The sequence below is a fragment of the Mustela lutreola genome, chromosome X, assembly GCF_030435805.1.
Source record: "Mustela lutreola isolate mMusLut2 chromosome X, mMusLut2.pri, whole genome shotgun sequence".
NCBI lineage: Eukaryota > Metazoa > Chordata > Mammalia > Carnivora > Mustelidae > Mustela > Mustela lutreola.
The window spans coordinates 6,688,809-6,707,423 of record NC_081308.1 but is presented as its reverse complement, the minus strand read 5'-3'; the positions used below and the strand labels follow the sequence as shown (position 1 = coordinate 6,707,423).

Genomic DNA, 18,615 nt, shown 5'->3' with positions numbered 1-18,615 from the left:
CTGGGCCACCACTCACCTCTGGTATACCGGAGCCACAGGCATATGGCGCAAACACGCGCACCAGGGAGACGGCCAAAAAGGCAAACAGCAGTGCCCACAGGATGTACATGAGGTAATTCAGAATGTAAGCACTGGCACCCTGAACAACACGCACAAAACGAGAAAGGACACGTGAGCAAAGGCAGAGCCCAGCACCACCCCGCCCACCCTCTCCTCGGGGACCGCAGGGCCTTGGCCAGGGACAGCTGCTCAGCTGGCCCTGTGTCCCCAGAGAGGCCAGTGTCGGTTTTCAGAGAGGCTGCCACTGCGCCGGCAGGTACACACCGACCCAGCCCCGGGGGGCCCTCTGGGAGCTGCTTGCACCTGCCCTCCCCCGGGGAGATCTGTGCCTGCATGTGTGCGGCAGAGGGCCTGCAGCTGGTCTCATCAGTCACGATGAAGGTCATGAACAGTGCGATGCCGGAAATTCTGCCGCAGAGCCCCTGGAAGGTTCCTCTGGTCCCATCCGCAGTGCACTGGCCTCTCTCGGCCCTCCCGTAGGCCAGTGGCAGCCCCGTATCCCGCTGTGGTCCAGGCCCCGTGAGCAAAATGCAGACACTCAAGGCCCTATCCCAGGGCTGCCGAGTCAGACACAGAGGGTGGCGGGGGGCGCAAAATGTTGTTTGGGCAAGCTGGCCAGCACTTCGAGGGCAAAACATGAGCTTCTCCTGCAGATTCATGCACTGAACCACTTATTCCAAATTATCTGATAAATGAAGAACACGCAGTCTGGGATCTTCGACCCTGAGTACCTGGTCTGCAGGGTGGGGACATGTCTGGTGGCCTCAGCTTCATGCCACCATCTGGGTTAGCCCAGTGAGGGGCGAAGGAAAGCGCGGTCACCGACAAGCCAGGCCACGGAGAAGGCCACACGTGCGCCTAGGAAATGCCAAACCACATTCCAGGAGACCGCTCTGGCCTTGGCAATCACTTTTATTCACACCCTGTGCAAGAGCGATCAGACTGAGGAATACATTCCAGCCACTTAAAACCATACTTTTTTGAGAGTAAAAATAACTTCTCATTCTTACTAATAGCTCTTCTTTGAATCAAAGTATAAATCTTAGAAACGGCTGAAAAGATGAACAGCCATATTCCCCCAACAAAAAAAAACATATTGTAAGTAAGAACAAGAAATAAAATATGGTATCTAGCCAATTCTGCCTGCCCCTTCCCATCAACCCAAGTAGAGAATTTATTTTGGGAAGAAATGGAGAGCACTGAGAACATGGGAGATTTCAAGTACCCTGTCTCCTTCTGAGATTGGAAAGAATCAATTTTCAATTCTACTGAGGAAGAGGTTTAGCAAAATGGCCCATCCTCAGCTGTGGTCAAGTCCATGGGGGGGATGCACGTGGTTGGGGATAAACCACACCCATCGTCTAGAAATACACCCTCGCCCTAGCCCTCCTGTGGATCCCACCAACCTAGCTGCCCCGCCCCACCTGGGCTTCCGATCTGTCCATGACCCACAGTCACTGTAATGGCCCCTGGATTCAGTTACAAGTTAACTCTTCCCGAACGAAGACTTTTGTACAGATGGGAAGCTCTAAGTGCCTTGAAGGCAAGCGCCCAGTGTGTAGCTACCTGGACCCTCCTATCACAGAGGCCCAGAAACATCCTCAGCAATGCACTCTTAAAATGCCTTGGAAGACGAGTACTTAAACCACAGTGGGGTGGCACGTCCCACCTGCTAGGATGGCTAGAATCGAACCCAGACAATCACAAGTGCCGGCGAGGAGGTGGACCAACAGAAAGCCTCACACACACGGCGGGTGGCACTGGAAAATGGGGAACTCACTCTTGAAAAGACTCCTCCAAAGGTTTAACACAGAGTTACCACAGGACACAGCAATTTGCCAACTAAGTGGAGCCCCAAGAGAGATGAAAAATAAGCCCACGCAAAAACCTGTATTCAAACGCTCAAAACAAAATCATTCCTAACGGCACAAGAGGGGAAGCAGCCCACATCCATCAACTACGGAGTGGCTAAGTGTGGTCCAGCCATACAGTGAAACAGGATTCACCACTGAAAGGAGGGAACAGCAATTTATCCCACAGCACGAACCCGAAACACGGGATGCTGAGTGAAAGAGGTGGGCACCCTGAGTCAGAGTTCTTTTTAGCACTCTACTCCGCACAGTGCAGGACTCCACTTGGACACAAAGAGATCAGGGGTTGCTTAGGGCTGGTGGGTTGGGAGGAATGGGGAGTGGCTGCCAACGGGTGCAACGGTTCTTTGGGGATGATGAAGGTGTTCCAGAACGGTCTTGTGATGACGGCTGCACAACTCTGAATCTTCTAAAAACCAGGGCCCTGAACATTTTAAACGGGCAAACCATGTAGAATGTGAATCGTATCTCACTAAAGCTGGTACTGTTTTTTTGTAAAAAAAAAAAAAAAAAAAAAAAAGATAACTTCTTTTCATATCGGAAGGTGTAAAAAGCAGCCCTGTTTCTTCAGCACAGTCAGCACATCCCCCTCGGGAAGAAAAAACAAGACTTTCACAAACACACACATACATCGTGCACGTAAATCAGTAGGGAAAGCTTTTCCGACTCAAGTTTGCGCGTCAGAGCCAGAAGAAGCCAAGCCACTCTGGGACTGAACCAAGGACGGTCATCAGAACAGACACCGGAAGGGAGCACGAGCAGCCACGGAAGGCCCAGGGCTGCTCCAACGTGCCTGCGGAGCGGCAGGGGCTCCCAGCCAGGACCCTGCCCAGAAACCCACCTCCGACTGATTCACCAGCAGCTCTGACCATTTCTGCCAGAGGGGACACTTGTCCCTGTCCTCAAAAGTGGTCTCGTTGGATGTCCAGCAGCACTGCTCGTGGCTGTACCAGAAAGCGGACAGGCAGACCCCCTCCTTCAAGTCGGTCATCCAGTCCACAGCGAGATCGATGACTCCGGCCAAGGTGCCTGGAAGCAGCAGCAAGAGCCACTCAGAGGAAGTGTCCTGTGATGAGGCGGGAGAACACAGGGCCCAGGGGCCAACGCAGGAGCCCCGCAGCAGGGCAGGCCTTGCCGGGGGAGAGGGGGACCATGCTGTGGATGGGGCACGAGAGAGGTCTCCTGAGCACTCCCGGTGTGACCAAGGCCATGCCCAGCCCCAACAAGAAACAGAGGCTGAGGACAGGTGGTGCTTGGGTGGCTGAAATCCGGCAGGAACGACAGACATTCAGGGCTTAAGTTCTCACAAGCCACTAGGGCCAAGCAGCTTTCAAAATTCATCCCTTCCAAATCCTAGAAACAGGGTACACGGGCTCTATAAATGAGGCTACCCCCTCAGGGGCTTCTGGGCCCTGATGCTGGGATCACACACTTGAAATATTTCTCAGGCAAACCTGACGATCCAGACACAAGGGAGGCATGAGGACCATAAAAGCCTCATCATTTAAGTGAGGTTTTGCCACCAAATGGGAACCAAATTTGGAAAATCCCACTTGTTAGAACTTTCTGGATTTTAAAATCATAGATAAGGGATTGTGCATCTATTATGTAAGTAGGTAACTACTTTAAAGGCAGATAGAAGTGAGATATCTTAAGAGTGTGCAGTGGGCCACGGGAGGCTACCTTGGATCTCCTTCTGAATAACCCACAGTTCCGGAGTCTTCTACAGAGGCAGGGAATACTTTCAGGCTACTAAATTTTTCAAACTTTTACTGGATCCTTCTAACACTATCAGTCCCCCACCTGCACCCGTACACCTGCATCAGGGTTGACCCTTCCCTGCTCCCCCATTACATCGAAAGCGCCCACTGTTCTTGGGAGATCACCTGAATCCTTTGCAGGTGCCAGACTCGAACAGCTGGCCCCTCAAACCCTCCCCGCCTCATCTCTTTCCATCACTAACACCCCCATCCTGCCCACACCATGTTCCTGGAGCACCCCTGCTTCGCCTCTCTACACCACCTCTAGCAGCACTGCCCCGCCCCGGCCCCAGCAAGCTCCTACTTATCTTCCAGCTTCAATATTTACATCACTTCTTCCAGGAAGCCTTTCCTGGGAAGTCCAAGTCTGGGCTACGCATAGTTTCCGGCCATTCCCTCATCATCATAACTCATATCCTCATCACGAGTGTGTGTGTGTGTGTGTGTGTGTGTGTGTACGGTGTCGAGACCATAAGTGTGGGGGGGTTGTGTAGTGCGGTTTACACACCAAGGTAGGGGTCAGGCCAGATGTTCAGACTGTGTGTCCACTCTAAGCAGGCAAGGGCCACCTGCCTTGTCTACTGTTTTATGTATCAAGTATGTGGCAAGAACTTCATTTCCATGGGGCAGTAAATGAATGAATGAAAATCAGAGAACCCAGGTCGATCCATTTACTCGAGAGGTAGTTACTGAGCACCAAGTACCTATGAGCTAGTCCCTGTTCCACGCACCTGGGAAATGGCAGTGAACACAGCAGGCTCAGATCCCTGCCTTGGCAGCACCGCACGACACAGGGAGACGGGCCACAGGACAGCGGAAGGAAATCAGGGGCTCTGGGAGAAGGCAGCTAAGTGCTAGGGAGCAACCTGCAGCTCGTGACAACGGTGCGGCCCCTCTGGGAAACAGCGTGGCAGTCCCTCAGGTAACACACAGCTGCCATCTGACTCAGCAAGTCCACTCCGGGGCGAGCGCCCAGGAGACGGGACCACACGCGTCTATGCAACACGCGCATGTGAATGCTCCCAGCGGCACTACTCGCAGGAGCCAAAGACCAGAAACAGCCCCGAGCCCCATCCTGCGGAACGGCCGGGTCGGATGGGCTCCAGCCACACAGCGCACTCGAACTTGGCAGCAAAAAACAAGCGGAGCTGCTGCCCGCTCCGCGCTGGGGCCCGGCACCGTGGCGCTGAGTGCGGAGGCTGATCGCCGGACCCCGTGCGGGACGCTCCCGCCGCCCCGAGATGGCCAGGCCGGGCCAATGTGGGGGGCCACAAGTTAGGGTCAGCAGCTTCCTGGGGCCGGGAGGGGGCTGGGGGCCGCGGGCCTTGGTAGCCAGGGCTGTGCAGGTCCTTTGGGAGCCGGAGAGAATGTTCTAAAAGGGGCTACACTGAGGGTTTTGCAACTCTGAACGTGTCAGAAACCGCAGCACTGTACACTCCGACGAGGTGAACGGTGTGGACTGTGAACACTATCTTAATAAAGCTGGCACACGCACACGCACACACCCGCACTGGAGCGAGGGGCACGGGGCCGAGAGAGGGAGAGAAGATCAGAGGATCACTGGGTCTAACCCCCTCGCCTTCTTTAGGTCTTTGTTCAAATGTCTCCTGGCGCTGGAGGCTCCAAGTCCCGCTCCCTCTCCAGGCCTGGATCTTGATCTCCGCCAGGAGGCAGCGCTGAGCGGCGGGTTTCGTTCGTTCGGTGGAACAACAGCGACACCCAGTGGGGACTCCCGATAAGCGCCCCGCAGAAGAGCCGCCGGCCTCGCCATTGAGAGTGTCAAAACACCCCGTCCAGGATGGAGCTGCAGAGGGAGGGCTGGCCAAGCCAGGGGACCCCTGAGTCCTCCCCACTGTCAGGACAGCTGGAGAGGAGCACAGCGAAGGGGACACGATTTGCTGGCTCTCCTTTCCCGGCACTCTGCAGCCACGTGCACTGTCAGCGTGTCCCCCCCCCCCCCCGCCTTCTCACTGCCTCCTGTATTCCTCTGGAGGGTGTACCTAGAGCGCCCCTCGCCGGGGTGAGGGTCCCCAACCCTGGCCCCACATTAGGATCATGGGTGGGGGCTGGTATGAGGGGAGGCTCTCCCCAATGCTAGGGTACCATCTCCAGGGAGACTCTTGAAGCCCAGGCAGCAAAATTTTTTGCTTTCATTCCCCAGGGGAGTCTTCCAGAAAGGACTGGCAGAAATTGGGCAGACGGGGAAACCAAGAGGGAGGTATCAGATTTGTTCAACAGAGCCCAATTGGGCTCTTACAGGAGTCAGTAAATCCACGCTCTGCTGTCTGCTCCAGCAGATGCTAGAACATCTATTCCGGATTTCTTCATTTTCTCTATTTATTTTTCCTGCCTAGAAGCCAAGAATCATGATACGGTACACAGTTTCATAAATCTCTTCTAAATAAAGACATCAAAATTCACAGCAAATGCCTACCCTGCCCGCCTTCAAAGGTGTTCGTGGAAGCAAACAAATTGGTGGTGAGACACCAGATAGCCATGAAATCGAATCCCTGTCACCACCGCCCTGGGAAGGGAACACTAAAACTGGGGAAATGCGGGAACCCTCCTGGCAAGCGAGCCCCCCCCCCCCCCCCGCACAGCGGGGTAGGGGAGAAATGAAAGAATGCCCAGAGATCGGGCTCCTCGGTCATCACAGTTTGTGTCTGTGCCCCGTTAGTATTCGGTCTTTCTGAGAGCATTTACTATATCTGCCTTTATGACAGTCACTCGCTGATCAATCCGGTAACTGTCACTATTATGTTATCACAGGTAAGTGATTTTTATTAAGGGACTCACTTTTAGCATGCTCGGTTTTTTTTCTTCTTAGACATTAACCTTCAGAGCCTCCTAAAAGGAATTACATCTCGGGAAAGAGTTTCCACGGAGAGCTGGTGCGTTTGATAGTGAAAGGGCAGGTTTCCCCTCCAGATATGCCTCCATTTGCTCTGGAAGCATCAACTGCTCACAAGCCTGGTGCTGGGGTTATAAAAACAAAGGGCGCAGCATCCCCAAGTGTCAGATCGACGCATGGGCCGGAGGTACTCGCCATGGGCCTCCCTCCAACCCTGTGCATGTCTCGAACGTGCTCTGAGTTCCCCACTGTGTGCACAACTCACTCCAGGGCCTGTGTGGACACAGCGAGCCGGCTCACCAAGTACAAAAGTGACTGCATCTGGGCTCCATGCCCTGGACTCTTGCCTTATTGGGGTATGTTTAATGTTAAAGGTGCGGTCATCGGTTCTGCTCCCGGGTATTTCAAGTAATAGATCCCTTGCACATGGTAAAAGAGAATCGGTCCCTTTCTAGAACACCAGCCCAAACCGGGGCAGCTGGGCCTCCGGGGCCCCGCCCCTGGAGCTCCAGTCCCGGAGGGTCCCGCGCGCCACCCCCCACCACGTACCCGCCAGCAGGCCGATGAGCAGCATCACCACCCAGCCTGACCAGGCATCCAGCAGACTCTTGATGAACTCCCATATGGACTCCTTGCTTTTGCTGGTTATCTAGAAGCAGAGAGACACGGTAGGTGACCGCCGAAGACTTGGAAGCCCCTCACCCAGATTCACTTGATTACAAAACTTCCTAAGTGTGATTTGAACCCCGATGATTCAGAGGCCATTCTGAAGAGAGACAGTGATTCCCTGTCACGGTTTTAAATCAGAATGATCACTTTCACCCTCCCCGGATGGTCTGCTCATGAAGCCTTCTTTTGTCTTCAAGGTCAGATGTTAACAGCTGGAACTGTGCATTGGCTGGCATGGGTCACCTTTGCCAGGCGGGCAGACGCGTCCGAGCACACTGTGGGGACACCCCCTCCCCCCAACCCTTGCTCTGAGGCGCCGTTCCTCTCACAACCCCTTAGAACATTTTCTGGAAAGATATTGGGCTCTGCAGGTCAGCCGGCCTCTGTCGCGAGCACTCAGCTGTGCTGCGGCGGCCCAGACGGAGCCGGGAGGAGTGTGCCGGCAAGTGGGCACGGCCGTGTTCCAAGGAAACTGTCCTGACTGGAGCAGGTGCCCGGCTGGCCCAAGGGCCAGAATCCAGCAACCGCCGCTCCGGGCCGCAGGCTGACCCCTCGCCCACGGTCTGCACACCAGAGCCCGGAGGCCGGAGAGTCTTCTGGACTCCGCCTCACTTGCCCGCCACCACTTCGCTGGGGCCCCTCCCTCACCTCTCCCTGCCTCTCCCCGGTTGTCTGTCCCAGGCGCCCCCCACCTCCCTGGGCACCCGCTCAATCTCGGCAGGGCCCAGAGCGCTGACCCCCGCCTTACCTCTCCCTCCGCCCATCCAGGCCACCTCGGCCACCTCTACAGCTTCAGCGCCCACTCACAGGCCGGGCCCCCCTCCCCCCGCACCGCAGCCCTGACCTCACCCTTGAACTTCAGAGTTCTTGCTGCCTGCCAACCCCACCCCCAGCTGCAGGCTGGGAAAACGGCTCAAACTCGCGGTGGCTGACACAGAACTCAGCGGCCTCCCCCTCACATCGGTTGCTCCCCTGTCCTTCCTTCTTGCCAACGAGAGCATCACCCCCTTTCTAACGGTGGCCGGGGCCTCATCCGGGACTCTGCTCCCTGCCCATCCCCAATAAACGCCCCCCCAAATCTGGTCAGGGGCTCCCCTCAGTAACTCTTGACCCCGAGCCTCTCTCACGTGCGCTTCACTGCCTTTGGTCAGAACTTCTTCCTCTTTCTCCTGAACTTACTCCCAAGCTTCCTGTCTGTCCCTCTGCCGTACGCCTTTCTCCTACTCTGTGACGGTGAAGATGAAACCCAAACACGTCTTCATGCCTCCTTGGTGGTTCCCGGCGCGGCCCCCTGCCCACGACCTCCCCTCCTAGGGGGCCCTCCCCCAGGCCGCAGAGCTCTACTGGGCCGTATTCTCTCAGGCCTCTGTGACTTAAAAAAGGGCCCCTCCTGATTTTAGAAACTTTTCTCCTTTCTCCGCGTAGTAAACTCCTAGTCCACCTCCAAGGCCCGACAGAAATGTCACCATCTCTCAAAAACCCTTCCCTAACCGGCCCGCCTGAATGATCGCACAGCACTTACACCCCGCCGTATGGTGGCCATGAAAATGGAGACTGATGGCCCACGAGCTGCCAGGCCTGCGGTCTGTGCTTTCATACACACGCAGCTCCCCCGGTCTGCAGACAGAATGACCTCCAGCCTTGCAGAGCAGAAACCAGGGTCTAGAAACGGCGCCCCAGAGCTCACCCAGCCTCAAGGCGTTGAGGACGGGATGTACTTGATCTTCAGCTTCCGGAGTCCCCTCATCGCCCTCCACACCGCACCCCTGTACGACACAGCCTCCCGCCCCAAGCGGGCCACCTCGTGATCGCCTGTCCACATCTCTGCCTGCCTCGCTAGCCCTTCTCTTCTCTTCCTCGGACTCTCGCCCAGCATGTGACAGGTGAGCTAACCCTATCTCGGCGACCGCCCCCGAAGGGAGCGCCTCCGACACGTCTTTGTGAATGCCACCCACCTTTCTGTGTCTGTCGGTGTCCCGGGACTTCTCCCGCAGCCAGTCGATGGTGTGGAAGTCCTCGTACGTCCCCACATCGGGGAAAGGCTCGTCGAGGAAATCCATCAGGTTTCCAGAGCCGCTCATCGCTCCGGCATTGACCATGCTAGTTACACCTGGGAGAGAAAGCCTGGCATGAAAACCGTCACTCAGGACATCCGCAGAGACACGGCAGAGCAAGCCGCACGTAGCAATTTCTTACACAAGAAATCGCTTCCGCACGGGCATCTCTGCTGCCACGAAATACAGATACACTCCGTCTTAGCCCCTTCAGGCTGCTGTAACGGGGCGGCTTAGAAACAGAAATGTCTCCCTCGCAGTCTTGGAGGCTAGAAGTCCAAGATCAAGGCACTGCAGGGTCGGTGTCCAGTGAAGACCCTCATCCTGGTTCATAGGCAGCCATATTTATTTATTATTTATTTATTTATTTATTTATTTGACAGACAGAGGTCACAAGTAGGCAGAGAGGCAGGGAGAGAGAGAGAAGAGGAAGCAGGCTCCCCGCTGAGCCACCAGGCACCCCCATAGGCAGCCATCTTCTTGCTGTGTCTTCACGTGTCGGAAACAAACGTGAAGTTCTCCGGGCTCTCTTTTATAGGGACACCCTTCCCACTGGTGGGGGCTCAGCTCTCCCGGCCCGACCATGGCCCAAGGGCCTCACCTCTTAATACCATCCCATTGAGGGTTGGGTTCCAACACATGAATTTGGGGGAGACACCAACCTTCGGGCTGTAGCTCAGTCGAGTTTTGTTATCTGCACCTGTTACGTTCTATAAATCACCACGAACAAGTCAGCGACTACCAAAGCGATGTCCCTAAGTGCTATGTAGGGCTGGGTTCCTACAAGCCTCTGGTCATGTTTTTGTAAACCAGTCAATACAGGACCCCGCTTTCTGTGTTTCTGTTTTAAGACATCTTCTTGAGGGGCGCCCGGGTGGCTCAGTGGGTGAAGCCTCTGCCTTCAGCTCAGGTCATGGTCTCAGGGTCCTGGGATCGAACCCCACATCGGGCTCTCTGCTCAGCGGGGAGCCTGCCTCCCCACCCCCACCCCCGCCTACTTGTGATCTCTCTCTGTGTCAAATAAATGAAATCTTTAAAAAAAAAAAAAAAAAAAAAGACCTCTTCTTGAACATATACCACTGATTCGTTAACACACTGAAATCCCGACTGCATCACTACAATTCATACCTGAACGAAGTTTATCTGCCCAACGGCTTCTCTCTACTAGGCGCACCACTGCCTTCTCGCATCTGGAGACACCAGAGACCCTCCAGCCCTGCATTTAGGGCCCATGACAAACAGCAAATTACCAATAATTTTTTTTTAAAAAGGCACAAAAATGTGAAAAACATGGCATTAAACAGTCTGTACAAAGGACGCTTGTTCAGAGTCAGAGCTGAATGACGTAAGATGGCGGGGCCAGGAGTGTGCTTCTCGGGTGACTCGAACTTCGTGCGACTCTGTGCACACACGTCTGTGAGTAACCGGGAGAGTCCCCCACGTACCAATTTGGGGGTTACGAGTACATTTTAGTGGGGAGGCCAATGCACAACCGTGAAGTATGAAGTTTGACCACATGCATCTCTGAAAAACCTCGAGTTCTGCAAAGAGCAAGGCGTCAAAACGAGAGGGCTGCGAGGCAAACAGGGCAGGGCGCGCCGGTCCCAATCCAGAGCCTGCCCCCGAACCCGTAATCCGTTCTCCGGTGAGATGAAGTACGCAGCACGCGGGGATTCAAACCGCGCAGCCAGAGCGGAGTGAAATGCTGACGCGACATTCTTCGCTGTGGAAGACCCATTCTTCGCTGTGGAAGCCAAGGCAATCCGTGAGGGCAGCGGCCCTGTTTAGGGGGTCCGGGGCAGAGGCGGGGAACCCCCTGGAGATGGACAACCTGCCACATGTTCTGGTCTGGTGTGTGCGCCTCAAAAATTCGTATGCTGAAACCCCACCCCGCGGTGTGACGGTGTTAGGAGGTACGGCCTTTGGGAGGTGACGAGGTCGGGAAGACAAAACCTTATATAAAAGAGACCCCAGAGTGCTCCCTCACCCCTTCCGTCGTGTGAGGACACAACGAGAAGTCTCTGGTGGAGAAGAGTCTCTGCCAGCACCGCCCCCCCACCCCGATGTCAGACTTCCAGCCTCCAGAAGCGTGAGGAACGAATGTCTCGTGTGTAGAAGCCCCCCAGTCTGTGGGATTTGATCACCGCAGCGCAAACAGACCAAGACAAGCCAGGAGCCACGCCCGGCTGGCAGCACACCGCCCTGGGCAAGGAAACCAGGGTTACAGGCACTCACTTTTCATTTTTCTTAAAATACAGTCAGTAGGGCTCCTGCTGCCAGGACAGTAGCCAAGCTGAGAGTTTCTCCTTTTCCTGCCTAAGATAACAATTCTCCTCCCACTCTCCTGGCTCCCCGGGTCTGGAAAACAACCCCGAATAAACCAAGACACCTTCCACGTTATACCGCCATCAGAGCCTGATTTACACATCACACAGGAGCTAAGTTGAGATGCAGAAAATGCTTTGCAGCAGGACCAACGCTCCCCCACCAGTTAGCAGGGGGAAAAGTAATACAGTCTCACAAAGACAGGAGGTTGGAATAAGCACTAAATAAAAATTACTTTGGCAAAGAGCATGGAAATGTGAATTATAGGACGAGGACCACAAAAGTGCTGGAGTCGATGGTTAAAAAGGTGAAGGGCAGTTATAAAAATATTGGAGCATGGGCTCCTCTCGTTGCTTTATGTATTGTTACATACGGAGGACTCAACCACGACCTGATGAAACTGCATTTTAATCAAATTGAAAAGTCGCTATGGGCAAAGCGGGGTAATCACCTTACAAGCAATAAAGTGGCGATAGTGAGTGATTTATTGACGGTCTGTGCAACTCGGCTGCTTTAAAACTTTAAAAGTCTGAGGCCTGAGCCATGCCAAGCTGAAAAGTATACCCGTTGATGAGTACCCAGGGAAGAGTCATGTTGCATAAGTCAGTAGCAACCACTAATAAAAGGGAAGGAGTAAAATTAGAAAGCAAAGACTTCGTTCTCATTTCCACAAAAAACAAGGTGGTAATAGCTTTGTGTTATATGTGGCACAGAAAATCTCTGATGGGAAAAATAAGGCAGCCGACTGTTGACCCACAATGGAGAGCCCTCGTGAGGAAAAACCAGCCTAGGAGAACAGCAGAGACTTGGACATTCTATGAAAAGGGAGTTCACGTTACCTGAAATTTAACCAGAATCTCTAGTCAAGCAACAACTCCAGGCAATGATGGTTGAACCAAAAAGTCACTCTCGAGGACAGTTAACATCTTTACATTTTGATGGAGCATGTCACGGTTCTGACACATAGACGCGTAACTGGTAAAGGAAACTAAACAAGATCTAACTTGCAGATCTAATCTGGGCTCACTGGGAGCCCAGGAGGAGATGCTGAGGTCACTTCTGACTCCGGGATTAAGTGAGACAGAAGGGTCCAGGAGAAGTCTCAGAAGAGGACATACAGGTTAGAATTCTACCTGGAATCCATCTGGGAGAGCTGGACGGCTGAGGAAGGAGCATCCAGCCAAACAGGGAGTGACAAAGTGAACTCTGAGGACTCGCTAACTGAGAAATAAAGAAATAAAGACCTATATGCGTCCTTTACGGTACAAGGAACAACCCCAAATGGATACTTAGCAGGGAGTCACTTATCTCCTCTTATCTGTTTTTATTTCTTCTCGCCAATATGAGCACTTCTGACAGATGCCACCCATGCTTATGGCCTCAAGGCCTTGGTTTCAGGAAGGACAACATCCAAGAACCTGGATCTGAGAGCCCTACGGGGTCCGGATCAGCACCTGCTGCCTGGTTTTATAAATGAAGTTTTAGTGGAAGGCGAACCATGCCCAGGCATTTACATACTGTCTATGGCTGCTTTCCCATAACAAGATCAGGGCCAAGGAGTCATAACAAAGACTACGTGGCCCACAAATCCTGAAACATTTACTATTTTGACCATTGACAGAAAACGTTTGCTGATCCCTGATCTATGCAACAGGCTGACTGCAAAAATGGCCGTATTCTCTACGCCTCCCTGGGTCTACCGCACATTCAGTGGTACTTCCCGGGTCCCCCTCATTAAGAGGCAGAGTCCGTTTCTCCACGCAGTGAATCTGGACTGGCCTGTGGCACAGCACAGAAGGCATTAGCATGCATGTTCGAGTCTAGATCCCAAGAGGTGATGCAAACTCTGCTTGTTTGCGGGGGCAGGGGGGGTTGTTTGTTTGTTTTCTGGACCTCTGCCTCTGCCATGACAAGAAGCCTAGGCTCGAATGCTGGAAGGTGAGAGACCACATGGAATGGAGCAGGGTCAGCTCGGCTGAGGCCAGCCAAGATCACCTAGGCCCAGCCAAGCACAGACTTCCGAATGAGTCAGCCAAGATCAGCAGAGTTTGGCCCCATCAAATCACCCAGCCCACCCGCAGACCGCAAGAAAAATAACTGGTCATTGTTTCAAGCCATTGGGTTTGTTGAAGGGGTTGTCACGTAGCAGTGTTTAACAGTGTTCCTCGGGCTCCCAAGGGAGACGAGTAATGAAGACAGATAAGCTAGTTGCGGTATCGCGGACAGACTTCCGGAGAGGACAGGAACAGCGATGGAGGATAAAACTGCCAACAGAGATGGGATGGAATCAAATTTCATGCTGGAGGTATCTGGCCTGCCTCTCTGCCTACTTGTGATCTCTCTGTCAAATAAATAAATGAAAATCTTAAAAAAAAAAAAGGGGGGGGGGGGAGGCGCCTGGGTGGCTCAGCGGGTTGGAGGTATCTGGCCTGACAAAGTAACAACTCCTACCCAACCGCATTTACCTACAAGGGGACTCTGCAAGACACACACGGCATCTAAATCTTTTATCCAATCCTTTCAGGCGAGAAAGTATCTACAGGTTCCGTCTTGCAGTATGATGACTGCTGACATCAAGTGCTCCGCAGCAGATGACAACAGACCCTGTCCGGTAAAACTCATCTCTCCCGGGGCCCAGTGAACACGGCCTGTGTTAGCTGGGACAGTATTAGTGAGGCGATTTATGACTTTGATACTGAAGACAACTCTGGGTGGGTTGGCTCACCCTCAAAATAGGGATCTGTACCATTTAAAAGAAAACTGGACTTCGCATAGTCATATAACAAAATGGTTTCTAGAAAACAAGTGAAAGTGGGAAATCACCCAGATCAAGATAAAGAAGGACAGGTTCTAAGCATGATCAAGGCCACAGCGAACACAGAGCTCCCCACGCCAGGACTGTCAGCACGTCAGGCAGAAATCCATTCTTCTGAGTGTGCTGTGTCCTCTCCCTCTCCAAAATCCTGTTCTGTTTGGCGTGCTCTGCGCCACGTGCATTAATTTCCCCAGAGCGAGCTGCAGGCTTCCTCCTTGGCAACCAAAAGCATTCTCTTTCTTTCTCGTGTTTTTAAATAATTGGTAGTTAACAAAATAACACAAGATCCACCTTGCTGACAAATTTTCAGGGGACAGCGCTCTGTGCAGAAGGTTGTACAGCGGATCTCAAGGTATTTTTCATCTTCCGTCACTGAGACTTTCTATACACCGAACCACGACTCCCCATCTCTGCTCCCCCCGGCCCCCAGCAACCAACGGGAGGAAGAGTTCGGCCCCGTGTAAGTGAAATGACGCAGATTTGTCATTCTGTGACCAGCTATTTCACTCAGCAGAACATCCTCCAGGTCCCTCCGTGTGGCTGCAGGACTGCACTTCAGAGGCCAGGGGACGTACATGTCACATTTTCCTCGTCCGCCTACCGGCCGGCGGGTCTTCAGTGGATCATGGCGCTTCCACCACTCGGTAAGGGGCACAGGCCTGCAGGGAGCTCTGGTACCTCGGACAGGGGCTGGGAGGCAGCAGATGCCCAGTCATGCGCGCAGTATAAAGCAAGCCCGGCGACCCCCAGCCCACGGGCCGAATACAGCCCACAGCCTGTTTTTGAAAATCGAGTGTTAGGGGCACGCAGCCACACGCCTTCGTTCACGCCATGGCTAGGGCTGCTTGGTGCTCCCAGGGCCCAGCACAGTAACCGCGACGCGGCCTGGAAGGCTCACCGTGCGGAAAATATTGCCCGTCTGACCCCTCACAGGAAACACAAGCTAAGCCCTGAGTGGCAGCTAAGTCACCACAAGGGGACACGCAGGGGAGAAGGGGCCAGGGCAGGAGCGGTCTGTGCGATGCCCACGCTGCCGGCCCATCCCCCAGCACTCGCCCCTGCCGCGACCGGCCTTCACCGCGTACTAGAGGCTCGGTGTCTTTCCATCTGAGTTTGCATTTTCTGTTCCAACTCCCCATGTCATCTGGGAATTAGCTGATAGAGAAGGCGGCAAACACGGCAGCGTGGTCTGATCTGGGGGAGGAACACTGGCAGAAAAACTGTCAGGCTCTGAGGGCACCTGGCCACTGGCGGGCTGAGAGAGGCGGCGACAGGGGGAGGGTCGTGGGAAAGCACCCGGACGCCTCTCCGTAGGAGAGGGGACAAACAGAGCAGGGGGCAGACCCACGGGGAAATGCCGCGGACGCGGACGCGGAGACGGTCAGATGCATCACCCATGGGCCAAATGCAGAGCACTGCCTGCTTCTGGAGGGTGCACGAGCTAAGGGTGTCAGACAAAAGCTGGAAATAAAAGATTCCATTTATGTGACGTTCACAAACAGGCCATTCATCTGTGGTGGGAGGTGTGTATGCACAATGGTCCCTTTAGGGGTGGAAGGGGCCACAGAGGGCTTCTGGGGGCCAGCTGCATTCTGCTCCTTGACCCGGGTGTGGGTTATGTAGGGGAGTTCCCCTGGCAAAAATTCGTGGACGTGCACACTTGTGATTCGTGCATTTTTATATGTAGATAATTTACTTACATAAAAAGCTCAGCTAAGAAGAGGGATCTCAGTCTGCCAGCACCTCCAAAGAAGGTTTCCACGTGACCCAGCAATTCCACTCCCAGGCTTAGACCCCAGGGCACTGAAAACATGTCCCACACGAAGACTTATACACAAATGATCAGAGCATTATTCCCACGAGGCCAAACGTGGAAACAACCCAAATGCCATCAACTGATGAACAGGCTAGGCCCCAAAAAGGCAACTAAAGGATCTCACTTGCAACATTTCAACCTGGAAGCTTTGGGAAAAGCAAAAAGGTAGTTTCTAACACTAACACGGACACACACACTTAGAGGTTTCTACGATACCCTACAATCAGAAGTTTCTCCAACTAATTAGCTACCCCAATGCTTCAAGACTCCAGATGTCCTTGGCTGGTGAATAGATATGATCATACCATAGCTCTAACCAAGTGTTTGAGCTCGAGGTTACCTGTAGTCACAAGATACTGCAAAAAGCTTCATTTCCTACTGCTTTTCCAGAAGTTCCAAAAGACATCACAAGCAGCCACTCCAAAGTCCCTTGTCCTCCAGCCCTACATGCCAGCCTCTCCTGTAAATATCACCAGAATGGGGACCTCTGGTCGCAGAGGGCGCTCTGCCGGCGGCCCTTCTGCTTAGGACCCTGGAGTCCCTGGGGAAGGTCCTGTGGGTCCAGGGCACACATGCGAGGAATGCCTCCTCCTTCCCCTGTCTCTTTCCGGCTCCTCCCCGGCACAGTTCTCTGACAGGGAGAGGGAACCAGGAGCTTAAGCCGAATGAAGATACCCGCGCCCCCCCACCCCTACCCGCAGGCTGCCTTTATTCTGACCCAGGATCTCTGTGCATACAACATCACGACACACTCAAGGAACATAATCCAATCCAAACGCATTCCTAGCTTCAAATTACACAACAGAGCCTGGTTCTCCAGATTTGCTCAAGTGGACAGAGCAAGGAAAGGGTTTTTGCCGTGAAATCAGAGGCCGTAGCACACACCTGTTTATCTACCATTTCTGCTGCTCCCAATCCAAAGACTGAAAGAGGAAGTTTAAAATGTAACAAATGGGGGCACCTGCGTGGCTCAGTCCATCCAGCGTCTGACCCATGGTATCCGCTTAGGTCGTAAGCTCAGAGTCCTGATCTCCTGTGTCGTGGGACCAAGCCCCACAGCCAGCCCCAGGGTTGGCATCAGACTCTGCATCAGCGGGGGGCGGGGGGGGGGGGGAAGTCTGCTTGAAATTCTCTCCCTCTGCCTCCTCCACCACCCGCAAGCACATGCACATGTGCATTCTCTCCCTCTCTCTAGAATAAATAAATATTTTTTAAAAATAAAAATTAAAAAACAAGCGTTCTGGGACTCTCTGTCCCCACAATACACACACGCGTGCACGCACACATGCACACACATACATACACCCATTCTTTCCCATCCAGCCGACAGGCAGACCCAGAAAGGCGGAATCCACCCGCGGCTCTCCCTGTGCCTCCAGGGCCAGCAACGGCCTGCACAGAGTTCTGACCACAGCCGAAGGAAGTGTTCGGGAAGACTTGACTTTGATCTCTTTGCCCACAGTTGTAAAACCATCACATGACCACATGCACGTGAACTGCCCTATACAGGTGGCTTTGCTGTCCTCACCCAACTTCTGGAATAATCTACTGTATCTGTGGCAGCCAGGGCCCCACACACATCCCTCAAAACCTCCCGGTAAGCTGCAGCTTGTTTCCAACTGTCTCTCTATACCTGAAGCACATTATTGGGAGCAGATATTAACTGATGACTCTTGGAACTGGCGCGTAAATACCGCACTCCCTCACCCCTTGAATGGAGTCCTTTCAAGACACGCGTTTTCTAAAGCAGAAAAGATGAACTACGGCAGGCCCCAGACTGCTCCCGTCAAGAAGGCCTGCTGGCATGGTTGGCCTTTGGCTAACATCTGGGAACTTGGATTTCAGGAGATTCCCACCAGTCCCAGAACTGATGAGAATGGTTTCTGTGCCCACGCTGGTTGTCCAAATAACATAATTTATGCTGAACTCCTGCTTTCTTTCTAAGAGATTGCAATTTTGATAGTGAGCTTGACAGACGGTGCCTCCAGGACCAACCTCCAATAAAACTGATGCGCACTGAGACTCTACCAAGCTTGCCTTTTCCCTTTGCTGACTGTGCCCTATACTCCCTACTATAATAAATTATAGGCAGAAAAACAACTGTATGTTGTGCTGTCAGTACTCCTAGTGGAACCCAGAGATGATCTTGGGGACCTGGGACACAGCAACCTCTGTTTCCTAGAGTTTCCAAAGCCTAGCAGGAGCCTCCGGTCGCCTGCTGAGTGAAGGGCATTAGCAGCCCAGCCTCTGCTGACGGGGAGGGCTTCTTCTCCCCGGCACACTTCCCCAGGCCCCTCCCAGGAGACCCTCCCAGGAAGCTCCCTGCGCTGGGAGCCTTGTCTCCAGAGCCACTTAGGAGAGAATCCAGGTGAAGGCGGCAAGGCAAGACATCTT

The 18,615-nt window shown here is 53.6% G+C and overlaps 1 protein-coding gene across 3 annotated transcripts in view; it reads right to left on the bottom strand.

Moving 5' to 3' along the window:
- CLCN4 (chloride voltage-gated channel 4) overlaps nucleotides 1–18,615 on the bottom strand; it is a 59,373-nt gene that overhangs the window by 25,593 nt on the left and 15,165 nt on the right. For all 3 annotated transcript variants that reach the window (XM_059157312.1, XM_059157311.1, XM_059157310.1), the window contains 4 exons: nucleotides 9,167–9,321; nucleotides 7,092–7,191; nucleotides 2,773–2,960; nucleotides 17–139 (listed from right to left, as the gene is read on the bottom strand). In XM_059157312.1, the coding sequence (XP_059013295.1) occupies nucleotides 17–139; nucleotides 2,773–2,960; nucleotides 7,092–7,191; nucleotides 9,167–9,310 (555 nt within the window). In that variant the 5' untranslated portion in view covers nucleotides 9,311–9,321. The remainder of the gene's footprint in view (nucleotides 1–16; nucleotides 140–2,772; nucleotides 2,961–7,091; nucleotides 7,192–9,166; nucleotides 9,322–18,615) is intronic.